Source organism: Mus pahari, chromosome 15, assembly GCF_900095145.1.
Source record: "Mus pahari chromosome 15, PAHARI_EIJ_v1.1, whole genome shotgun sequence".
Lineage (NCBI taxonomy): Eukaryota > Metazoa > Chordata > Mammalia > Rodentia > Muridae > Mus > Mus pahari.
Window position 1 is genome coordinate 34,543,978 of NC_034604.1, and position 13,083 is coordinate 34,557,060.

At 39.6% G+C, this 13,083-nt stretch overlaps 1 protein-coding gene across 9 annotated transcripts in view; it reads right to left on the bottom strand.

The window, feature by feature from the left end:
* The window catches only part of Nr3c1 (nuclear receptor subfamily 3 group C member 1), a 111,070-nt gene that overhangs the window by 69,046 nt on the left and 28,941 nt on the right, over positions 1–13,083 (bottom strand). For 5 of the 9 annotated variants that reach the window (XM_029547216.1, XM_029547213.1, XM_029547214.1 and 2 more), the window contains exon 2: positions 9,112–10,362. In XM_029547216.1, the coding sequence (XP_029403076.1) occupies positions 9,112–10,349 (1,238 nt within the window). In that variant the 5' untranslated portion in view covers positions 10,350–10,362. Of the gene's footprint in view, positions 1–9,111; positions 10,363–12,086; positions 12,388–12,653; positions 13,059–13,083 lie in introns of those variants that run through there. The other 4 variants (XM_029547211.1, XM_029547208.1, XM_021214481.2 and 1 more) reach the window with 4 other exon arrangements.

The following is a 13,083-nucleotide window of genomic DNA, read 5'->3' on the forward strand; positions in this document are numbered from 1 at the left end:
GGCCAGCATCCACCCATCTTAACCTGCTGCCAACTATAAACAGGAAAATAAATGCACGTAGGACTTGGGATGAAAACTGGTAAGTTCCTAAATGGCTGTCAGTAGAAGCTAAGTTTCCTTTTTACATTTTGAGGACTGAAAGTAGAAACTATTTGAATTTCCCATTGATCCTATGACTTGAGACTGTTAGTATAAATAACTTAAGTGAACTGGAACTGTTGGCTGTAGTGACAAATGGGTAATACTTAGGACATGGAGAAGCTAGAATAAAGACCTCGAATATTCTGAAAATTACTGTAGGAATTCACACTGTATTTACTCCATATCTGCAGTTACCAAATTCCTTTCAAGTTGAAGCCAAAGATAGGCCTTCTTTCTTGAACATAAAATAAACATGAGAGAGAGAGAAAAAAAAAATCAGGCTTAGAAGTAAGTAATCTTTACTTTCTCTGCACAATACTAAAAAAAAAAAAAAAAAAAAAAAAAAGAAGAAGAAGCATATAAGCTGTTTACTTAAATTCCTTTATAACTTAAAAGAAAGCACACACCGGGACTTAACCACAGAGCACCATCTGCTTGAGGGTGGAAGGGAAGCACATGCAGACTGGCCTCTGCTATGAAGGACTGCATGCCTGGCATGCAGAAGGTTAAGGCAAGTTTGGGGGCAGCCTGCGCTGCACAATAGCCTGTTTTATAGAGGAAAAGGGAGAGGGGGACAAGGAAGAGGAGGGGAAGGGAACACCCTAGCTGAACTCACAAATAATCCTCAACACAAACAAATATTATAACCTGAGCTGGTTAAATTTCTGAAAGTTTACACATAAATAATCAAACAAAGAAATAAATAACATTTTCTGGTTAAGAATATTAGTATAGCACTACAGTTCAGTAAGTCCGTCTTCTCTTTATGGTTCACAAGGAGTCTCAAGATGGCTTCAAAGGAAGAGTGGCAGCAACACAGCCTCTCAAGGTGGGGGCTCAGAAATCAAACATTTATTCTGGGTTTTTCTATTTGGGGAATATTTTTAAAAACTATTGTACTCTCATATTTTGTCCTTCAGAAACCCAGCTGGGATTCAGAGGACACGTTTCCTATAATGCTCTAGTTAAACTTTTTCAATGTTTCTATTTGCAAAATCAGGTTTATAACAACAGATGTATCTATTTAAACTGACATTTAATTATTTTCCATACTTGACCACACAATGAAAACACATATATATATGAATATATGTACATTTGTGTGTATGTATACATACCTACATACATATATGTAGGTAGGTGCACATCTGTGAAGATGCCTAAAGATACCAGAGGTGTCAGATCCCACAGAAACTGGACTTACAGGCCATTGTGAGCTGCATGATGTATGTGCTGGGAACAGAACTCAGGCCCTCTGCAAGAGCAGTAACTACCCTTAACTGCTAAGCCTTCTCTCCAGCCCTTAGTGCAGCTTTTTCACCATCAAAGAAAAAGTTGGTAAATGTCTTTAAACAAGTTACATAATCTTCCCAAACTTATGCACCTAGAAAAAGTGTTAGTGTTTATGATTCTTAAAAATTGAAAGCTCCTTAATTAACAAACTATCCTTGCATGCATGGTTACCTAAGAGTATGAGATAATAGAAACAGAAAGGGGGCATTCTCACGCTTGCCAGCAATGTGGTTTATCAGTATAGCTACTAAATTTAGAGTTTACCTAATGTGGAACAAAATCCATTGAATAGAGCTACTGATAGAGGTACTCCCCTACAAAAAGAGAAAAAAAATACCTTGAATAAATTAATATTAAGATAATTATCTGAGTTTTTAAAAGATAGTAGTCTAAATGAAATGGAGTCATGACCCAATTTGGGAAACTGCACATAGTAGGCATAAAAAATTTTCCAGTATTTTTTTTAGTAGACAATACCTATACTAGAGATGCAGATTCTTGAACTAGTATTAGCAAATGAGAGATATCCTGCTTTTGGCTGAACAGAACTGCCAGAGCTTTAAAACTACCACCTTGCATCTTAATAATTCTTTTTTTAATTTTCAGAGTAAACTTGCATCTACGAATTCTTTTACGTTTTTAAGTATTATCATTTTTATTGTGTATGTATACGTACATGTTATGGGGTTTGCCACAGCATACCTAGGAAAGTCAGAGGAAGACTTTATGGAATAGATTCTCATTTTCCATGGTTACGTGGCTTCCGCCATCAAACTTAGGTCACCAGGCTTGCACAGAAGCCCTCGACCTGCTGAATCATTGATAGCCTGGCACCTGGCACCTGGCACCTACATATTCTATCCAGTAGGAATGCTGGGTATTCTAAATGAAACTTAGAGCAATCACTAAGTGACTAAACATATATATAGGTAGGTAGGTAGGTAGGTAGATAGATAGATAGCAGAGGTCTGGTCATCTCTCTCATTCATACACACACACACACACACACACACACACAATTCACTGTTGGACAATTAGTGTTAAAGATTGTTGAGGGATTCTAAAACATCAAATAGTAACTAATTTCTTTCAGATCAGCATTACGTTTTCCTGTTTTTTTTTCTTTAAATGTCTTAAAGTTCCCAGTTGTAAAACTCAGGTAACAGCTGCTTTTGTCCTACATGGAGCTGACAGACTCAGACAATGTGATAAGCAGAATAAAGCATGTCAAAAATTAAGACATCACATGACATGAAAGTATGAGAAGTGTATAACATGAACTGTAGCACAGTGTATATAGCATAGCGTATGTAGCATAGTGTATATAGTATAGTGTATGTAGCATAGTGTATATAATATAGTATATGTGATATAGTATATGTAGTATAGCATATGTAACATAGTGCTGCCATGTAATTAAGTGTTCAATCACCAGAGAACCTACTAACACTAGGAAGAAAGGATCAGTGACTTTTATAAACTATCTGCTTCATATTATTATTATTATTATTATTCAGTATTATGTCAATTACTTATTGTTTTTAGCCCCTGGAAGAGTCCTGGATGCTAAGGTTTAAATAGCTGCTAATAGGGTGGTTCCAGCTGGCTACACAGCTAATGAAGTATGTGGTCTTTCCTAAGTAGTGCCATGGTCTCCCTTTCTCATTGGAAAGTATGGGAATGGGAATAGATGATTTCTTACCTAACACATAAAACAAGCTTTGAGAACCCAAGGGCCCACTTCTTGGGTCCAACTATAACATTTACATATTATGTGTTATCAAGAATAAAATTTTAAGCCCTATCTAATAAAAGTTCAACTCTAAGTTCATTGTTGTTTTATACTTGATACTATACAAAGAAAATGTCAAGAAATGGTCTTTAATATACCATGGACTATCAATTTAATAAGGGAATTGCAAATTTTTACACAGACACACAGACCCAATGGTGTTTCGATAAAATTTGACAGAGAAAGTATCTTTGATTTCAAAACCCACTGATACCCAGAATCATAGATTGGTTCAGTTTAGCCTTAGAACCCAGGTTGGTTTTGTTTTTCCTACAATTACTGTTATGAATATCTAAATCAAATTGTTTGGAAGAGATGTAGGGGAAAAGGAACCAAATTTTATGAATTAAAATGAAGGAAGGCTGAAATCCCAATTATAAAACAAAACATAAAAATATGACAACATAAAAGTGGCCATAGAAAACCAGTAAAGCATTAATGTTCATGTGACAATCATAAGGTCATAAGTCACTGCATTGCCCCAATATAAAATAATAAATCATGTACTAAACTGGATATCATTTCACAACAGCTTTCAAAATTTGGCTATCAAATATACTTTCATAATAGCCATGGCTAAATATTATTTTGGAAACTTATGAAATAAACTAGAATAAAGGCTAATTTATTATTTTAAAAGTAAACATAATAAGCTTTAAGTTTGTAAGTTTCAAATACTTATTAAACTCAAATTATTAACAAAAATAAAAATTCAAGGCAAAATAATATATAATAATTAATGTAAGCTATGTAAGTTATGCAATTCAACCTTTCTCCTCTCCTTACACGCACACACACATGCACACACACAAAATATGTATATATATTGTGCCCCTATATGTGAATGGAAAAAAATCTAAAATAAGAAGTACCTTACTAAACACATTGCCTCACAGACACTATAAATCTTGCTGAAGCTTGCTAAAATGAAAAAAGTATCCTGAAGTACTTAAAATTAATAGCTGGGTTACTCTAAATAAGTGTGTTTAAGCACATAGCTCAACCAAAATAGGCTATTCATATTTAAATTGGCTCAGAGAGTAAGTTAAAGGATGACACCCTTTCATTTAAAATAACTGGTTTTAAAGATTCTATTGCAATATAAATAGTTTAAGTGGCTATCTAGTACTTACAGAATTCAATAATTTATGTTGACATTTGCCTAATTTACTCAATATACTAGCAGAAAAACCTATAACACAAGGAAAGAGTTGTACTCCACAGTCAGTTGATATTTTATAAAAAGATATTTCAAAGTAAAAGTGCGCTATGAAATAGGAAGAGACTGTAGCAGCATAAGGCACGTTTATATGTAAAAAATACACTATGGCCTATGAAATGGTTGTAGCAACATAAGGCACTATGATTACGCCAAGTTCAAGTTATCACATTCTCTTTAATAACCACTTAAAATGGGGAAAATATGAAATTAATCTTGGCATCAAAGTATACATTTTGCCCTTATTTTGGTGATAACATCACAAGAAACAAGATAACTAGAAACGTTCCCTCTTAGCCCTTACAAGAAAGCGTCACTGCTGTCATCCCTGACAGTGTACACGGCTTTTAGCATCTGAAAAGCAACAGTTGATCCAAATGGGTTTCTGTGATTGTCCTTGAAATTTCCTTTCTCCCTCTATTACAGGCCTCTCTGTTGCTTCTCTCTTTGTCCCTCCCCTACTGGAGAGGGGTTGACTCTACTGGCTTCATTTAACCTTGTAATATATAAAAAAAAAATTAATCTTTAAAGGTTACACCCAAATACAGGAGTGATCACTTAACTCAAAAGAAAGTACGGAAGCACTTTTAGAGATTTGTTTTAAAATATAAGTTCTCCTTAGGAGAACTTGACAAATCTAAAACCAAGGTAGGAGAAATGGGAGCAGCTGGCTAGATGAATCTACAGACAGAAATAATCGATCTCTTACATAAAGATCAAGGAGTGCTGTTCCCCCCCCCCTCTGGTTGTAGATTACTCCAACAACACATTCTTTAAAAATTCTTTATACAATGGGATTAGCCAAGTTATATTTTGCGCACCTCAGAACTACAAAAACAAATACTTATTATATTAAATTACTTTTGACCAAAATATTACCAAGATGGCTTTAGAACAGTAAATACTCAAACATGAACGGATTATGTCTATTTAATTTAGTCACACAGGAGAGCCCCAAACCTCGTAAGAATTAAATATGTACAACTATTAAAGAGAAAAGTGTATTTGAAGAATTATGCTGCAGACCTAACCAAAATCTAAATGAAGGCTCCTAATCTATCCAGGCTAGAGTGCACTGAGACTTACATAACTCACCAAGAATTTAACACTTAGCCTTTCACACTGACACCCATGGAAAAAAATACCACTTAATACAATCTCTCTCCTCAGCAAATCTTAGAGGCCTCTAAAGTGAACTTTCCCTTCCTGTTCATCCATCTCCTACAACCTGCGCTGCATCCTCATTTGTACAAAGTATATTTCAGAACAGGTCACAAAATTCATAAACATTCAGTAATACATGGAAAATGGTCAAATTAATTTACAGACACATGTAGACAAAAGACAAAATAATGTTATGAATACAAGTTAAATTGTTAATTAAAAATATACAAGGATTAGCCAAAGAAACATTACAAGAATTTCATTAAGCGCTGACTAAAGGCTCACTCCCTATCTCTATATTAGTCATTCCAATACTAATGTGACACACCTGAGTATACAATATTTTACATTTCTGTTAAAATCAATCATACTGATCTTTAAAAAGAGGAAGCAATTCTACCATAAAGGTGACAATATATAAGCAAATAAGTGTATGCTCAGAAGCAAATCACATCCAGAAATCATTAAATGGATTTCAAGAAAGAGTAAGCTCAAAACACCACTGGAACACCCACTGTCAGAATCTTTAGAAGGCAAGGAACAAGGCCAGACATTAAACAAGTACCTCTCAGAGGAAAAGGCTAGTTTCACTCTTCCCTTTCCACTCTGTCTCAGAAAACATCTAGACTGTGATCGATAAGCAAAATGAGAGAGGGGGAAACGCGTTTGCTACAATTTTTCAGCCTCACTACTTTTATAAAACTCGACGCAGATCTGACCAATAATGAGAGATGTCCAAAGCGACTCAAGTGTTAGTGCCCTCATTCAGTCCCACTCACCGAAGCCCTGCCCTCCACGGACACTGGGTTTACAGGGCCATCTTGCAGGATTAGTCTTTTCCTCTAATCACCCAACCTTGCAGGAAAGAGTCAACTTGCAAACAAAATTTCAACAGCATTCCCAAAAGCTCTAATCCCACCGACAACCCTTGAGTTCTCCCTGCTTATTTTCTGCAATGTACACTATTAATGCAGAGGCAAAGCATGGTGGAAGGAAATCAAATTACACAGAAGTGTGTCTGCTTCAATTATGTTTATGTTAAGCTCACTGAATTTTAATTTGCACCGTTAGACTTGGAAGTTCATTTTACTAAGATTAGACCTGACAATCAATAACCATTACCTTGTTTTACCACCAATGAACTTAAACCTTAAAAACAAAACAAAATTCTTAATCATGATATTCCTAACTTTAATATACTAACCTAATGTCATGGTATACTGACATTATCTGTAGAAATTGCCTTCTCCCTCAAATATAATATGAAGTAGTTTTTATTGATGTTCTAGGGAAAAATATTTAAGAATTCAAATTAAAATGTATGCCTTCTTTAAAACTTCCAAGTGATGTTCCTAGTGGCATTCCTGGTTCTCTGCCTGAAGTCAGAGTGCATTCAGTCAAGCTGTGGCCTCACACAGCATGTTGACTTAGTGGCTGGTGACTCAGGGTCACTGATCATAGCTAATGTTTGGCAACTGCCGTGCATCATATATAGAGAGCAACCAATTTCAGTTCTGCCAGGGCTGCTGCCTGGAAACAATAGAAGAATTCAATAATGCTCAGAAAGGAAACATTGTCTCAATTTATTTGGGTAAAGCTTTGTTCTGGGTAATAGCAGTTCTCAATGCTAAGTGTAAAGCTTGCAAGCACCGCCCACAGTCCCGTTAAGGTATTCTGCCTGGTGAAGAGACACTAGTGATTAAAATCCAAATCATAGGTCAGTATAAAATTAATCATTTCCTGGGCATGAAAGAATCTCTGAAGTGCCACACTGTCATGGCCTTGCCTATCTCTGTAAGAGCAGAGGCCCAACACCAACATGAACATTTTATATGTCATTAAGTGTAAAAGTTAAAGCATTAAAATTACCTAATGATCTGAGACTAAGACTTATTGTTCAGATCCCAGATTTTATAAGTCTTAATGAAAATTCATAGTGCATGCAAGTTAAGTTTGGGTTCCAAGTCAATTATAACTATTCCTTTATGAAAGTCAACCACATGAAATCTACTGTCAAAAATTTAAGATTGGAAATTTTAAAGCACAGCCTGTTTCTTAACATTTTAAAAACACAGTTTTTGCAATAAGAAAGTATTTAAATGTCCTTACTGGGAGTATTTTAAATTCCTAATTCAGAAAGCTAAAATGTTGCAATAGTTTTCTCCCAAATAAGGGACAATTAATTATTGAGTAATAAATAAATTAGTAGTCACTACTAATAGGCAATATAAATATTAACTTCCCATCTCTTAGGATACATAAAAGGTGATTTTTTTTCCTTCCTCTTGATAAGATACAATTAAACTGTTTAGAAAAATAGATCATAGTCTAAATCTAATTTTTTTCTAATAAAAGCTTTCTATGCGTGGAGTAAAGACATACCTTTTTGTATGTCAGTGTCTGGGTAGCCTTCAGGAAAAGGCGATTTTAAAGAGTTATAAGGCTATAGATCAGTGATAGACCGCATCGAAATAATTATGAATTTTAAGTCAAGTCTTCTCAAATGACTAATTAATAGGAACAGTGATGGGATTACATACGAGGCTTTAAAGGACTGTTTTCCACAAAACAAAACAAAAACCCTAGTAATTAATCTGTCTTGTAGCACTACAATCCATGTTTTCTTTTTTATCACACCTAAAATAGATATATAAACCAGCATTTATATAACATGAACACGAGGGGACAGAAAGAACCTAAGCCTACCAGCCCATTTATCTTAACTTACACTTTTTTTCCAGTAATTCCATTCTAACAGACCTCTGTGAGGTCAGGTGGAAAGGTCAGTATCCTTTATAACTGTCTGAGAAAAATATATGGCACCTTCTAACTGAAGCCTGAAAATTCTAATCGTGAATTACCTACTGGAGCATCTGCAGGAGCTTTCGAAGGCATCGTGCACCAGCTCCTTCTTTACAGAGGCAAAGGAGCAGTCACCAACTGTCTGTTTTAGGCTACTCTAACACTGCGGTCTAGGTCCCTACACACTGCAATGCTCTCACAGTTTCAAAACACAGATCGTTCAGATGGAATACTCAGTGCTTACTTCCAGTTCTTAACCCTCTCACTGAAAGGTAACACTTCAAGCATTTTCTTGCAATAATATATTCTAAAAACAGCTAAATTAATATGCGCAATAAATGTATTCTATGACTAGACATTTTATTGATTTCATATTAGTTTTACTTTGGATACTTGTAGATGATGAATGTTACTTTAACAGATACTTGCTAGTAAGCAATTCTGATTTAGTTTTCAAATAGAATCTTTAATAGTGACCAGTGAGAAATGATTACTATTTAACTAAACACCCCAAGTGCTTCTGCGGTGATGAGTCCTTTCCAGTTTCTAACATGCCTATACATTCAAAAGACCATTGGTACTGAGTTATTTGCAAAAGTATACAAATAGTATAGAAAACACATACTGATAAAAGAATTCTCAAGTTTATCAAACTATCTTGAATGTATCCTTCTTAAGAAACAGAAAAGTGCTAACTTACCTTGAATATCCATTAGAAAACACTGAGCGGCCTGGGAAGTTCATAGTCCCCAGGGAAGTCAGGTTGTCCTCTCCAGATCCTTGGCACCTATTCCAGTTTTCAGAACCAACGGGAATTGGTGGAATGACATTAAAAACAGGCTTCTGATCCTGCTGCTGAGAAAGGGATGCTGTATTCATGTCATAGTGGTACATCTGTCCTCCAGAGGTACTCACACCATGAACAGAAATGGCAGACATTTTATTCCCAATTATATTTGTCCCAGAAAAGCTTGCCTGACAATAAACTGGGCCCAGTTTCTCTTGCTTAATTACCCCAGGGGTGCAAAGTTCAATGAAATCATCTTTCTCTGTTTTCACTTGGGGCAGCGCCACACTGCTGGGGCCTGATAAGACTGTATCTCCAGTATCCTGAATTTTAGGTTTAGTGTCCGGTAAAATAAGAGGCTTACAATCCTCATTCGCGTCCCCTTCCAGAAGGAATGGATCATCTTCTCCCGCCAAAGGAGAAAGCAAGTTTTCATCTATCAACAGGTCTGACCTCCAAGGACTCTCGTTTGTCTCTTTACCTGGGGACCCAGCAGAAAACTCCAGATCCTGCAAGATGTCAAAGGTGCTTTGGTCTGTGGTATACAACTTGACACTGCCACCGTTGGTGCCCGTCTGGCTTTTTCTATTTTGCTGTTCTGAAGATGGATCAGAGTGAGTCTGGGGAAACTCCTTCTCTGTCGGGATAGCACACCCAGCTGCAGATGTTGAACTCTTGGGGTTCTCTGGAAGGCTGGCCGACCTATTGAGGTTTGCAATGCTTTCTTCCAGAAGCCGAAAGTCTGTTTCCCCAGAGGAGAGGCCAAGCTGGCCCTGCTGTGGGTAGCCCAAGTCATTCCCCATCACTTTTGTTTCGGTCTCTCCCATATACAGTCCCATGGACAGTGAAACGGCTTTGGATAAATCTGGCTGCTGCTGCTGCTGCTGCTGCTGCTGCTGCTGCTGCTGCTGCTGCTGCTGCTGCTGCTGTGCATTGCTTGCTGAGCCTTTTGAAAAATCAAGGAGAAGCCTCTGCTGCTTGGAATCTGCCTGAGAAGCAGCAGCCACGGAGGGTGAAGAAGCAGAAACCTTGACTGTAGCTCCTCCCCTCAGGGTTTTATAAAAGTCCATCACGCTTCCCCTCCCCCGGCCAAGCAAACTGCTGGGGACTTCGTCTCTACCAGGGGGAGCTAAGGATTCTTTGGAGTCCATTGGCAAATATTAACTACAAAAAAAAAAAAAAAAGACATAATAAGCTATAAAACCACATTGCGTCTGATCTAATTAGTAAGAGACAGCCATTAAATAAACCCTTTAGGTACCTCTCAAATCAAAGTCTCCATTACCAGAAGAATAGTTCCTACCTTCTAAAATAAAGCTAGATCCTCCCTGCTCCCATCCACAAAGCAGCTCAGCTGCCCTGCTGACCACGAAGGCAAAGTTACATTGAATTGATTTAAACTTGCCTGTTTGTCCTGCCACTCACTAAATGGACACACTGGGTAACCATGGGGATTGTAATTTGTTATATGTGATTATTGTAAAGGTTCAAATGGATGTCAAAGTATTTAACTTTTTTTTTTTTTTAAAGTCGTGATCCTTAAAATTTCCAATCCCTTTCAATTAAGAGAGATTCCTTTCTGGAAACCACTCCACAAACCGTTTGATAAATGCTATAATTGTTTACACACCTCATGATTCACAATTTCACCTGTGCCAATCCCCACACATCTAAACCTTTCAAGGTACAACCTTGAAGAATTATGCACATTTTATTTGGGAAAAAAAAAACAAGGCAGTGCTGGGCTACTTGTCTTGCAGGGCTAGGGAAAGACTCTTCCTCTGAAACTCCATTTTCAACTAAATATGCCTGTCTAGTATCACCTACCTTCAAACTTGGGATATTTTTATATAGCCTAAAATGTACATCTTTAAAAGCAGAGTAGAGTGTGTACTGGCTTCTTCACTACAATTTTAACCTATTTAAATAGTCGAATAGAGCAGAGCTTATCAAAATTCCTAACACCAGGATTTACTGAGTTATATTCCTTTTTAAAAATTATTTAATATGCTCAATACAAACTATTTTATCTATAAGTTGAAGATTTCTCTTTCCAAATATGTAAATACCAGGAAAAACCGATAGAAAAACTGGATTGTAGAATCACATATAAAGCCAAATAAAACCCATTCAAGAAAATGTTCAGAATAATTTTCTCTGCAGTTTTAAACCTTTATTGTATTCTTCCAGACTGCTAATATATTATTAATAATCAAAATGTTTTGAGAGGCTAGCAAAGACTACGACAAATATATTTGGAATCCCCTCCCATAAAATGGTAAAATTTTCCTGTACCAAGACACTACGTATGACCATCTTCTCTGGAAGGGGAATTCGAGGAAGGTGGAGAGAGGGCTGGGACATGCCCTAGGATTCTTCCCTGTACAGGACTTCTCTCTCAGAACCGGAGCCCTATGCCTCTGAGAAGGGTCTCTAAACATGAGGTATCAGATAGACCTTAATGAATTTTCACACCCGCTTTTTTGACAGCTGCCCCTTCCAGCCTGAAACCCTAACAACACTTCATAAAACAAGATGCTCCCTTAAGCGACATTTATCCCCCAGTTAAAACTGTAAATAACCCCGTGACATTAGTCACACGAACCATGCCCAGGGTCTTAAGTGGTAAGGCCGCAATTCCCCAATTCCCGAGCCTGCAACCTCAAATGTCAAAGTAGCACTTGTCCAAAAAAAAAAAAAATAAAAATAAAAAAAAAAATCGCTGCATTAAAAAACTGCGGCTAGGGAGGGTCTCTTTCTAAAAGGGAACCACTCAGAAAAGTCAGGCTCGAAATCATGCCCCAAAGCTAGTGCCCAAGTTGTCGGGGGTGGGGTCGGGGGAGAAGGAGGGAGAAAGGTGCGAGGTGAAGGGAGAAATGTGTTCAGACCTGTTGAGTTCTCTGCGGCACGCCCACTTCTAGCAGATAAGGCCGGGCGGGCGAAGTCTGGGCTGCAGGCAGCGAGCCCCGAATCCACCCCCAAGCCCGCAGCCCGCAGCCGCGCGCCCTGAGCCCGCGGGTCGCAGCCGCCGCTCTGCCTTCCCCCCGGGAGGGGGAAAAAGCTAGCTGTCCCGGCGGCTCCGAGGACAGCGGAGACCAGAGGGCTTGCGGCAAAGGAAAAAAAAAAAAAAAGAAGAAGAAGAAGCAGCAGCAGCAGCAGCAAAACCCAAAAGGACGCCAGACTCCCGCCGGGGCGCGCGAGGCTCCACGGCGGGGCAGCGCGCTGGGCCAGGGATGGCGGTGCGGGGAGAGGAAGCGCCAGCGCTGTCACCGCCGAGGCCCTTTTCGTCACCGTCACCCTGCCCTCGCCAGCCTCCACCCTCCCCCCCCCCGCCCCCAAGCCCGGACTGGCAAAAGTTTGCCAAGTCCCGCCGCCCCGGCTGCCGAGCCCCTCGGGGAGCGCGCCCAGTCCGGCTCACCTCAGTGCGGGCGCCCGCTCGCCCAGCCCCCGCTCACCTCAGCACCCGCGCGCTCGCCCGCCCGCCCGCGGTTCCCACCGCAGCCAGATAAACAAGTCGGCGTGCGGGCGCGGGAGGCGCGCGTGTCACGGAGAAGGAAGTCAACAGTCGCCCCCTCTTTTCCATGGGGGAGGGGAGAGCCCCTAGCGCGGAAAGTCACCCGTTCCCGGCTGACAAGCCAGGGCCCCGCGCCGCTCCCGTCTCCCCCGCGCGCGTCCCCTGTCCCGGCGCCGCGCCGCCCGGCTGCGGCGTCTCGTTCCACCCACTTAGAATCCGTCCCCGACGGGCGGGCGGTGACTCGGGCTCCAGGCACTGACTCCGAGCTCGCAAAATGGAGGAGGCGGAGGGGAGGGGGGTGGAGAGCGCGGACACGCGAAAGGGCCGCCCGGCCACGGCAGGCGAGCGGGACCGAGCGAGGGGCGGGCGGA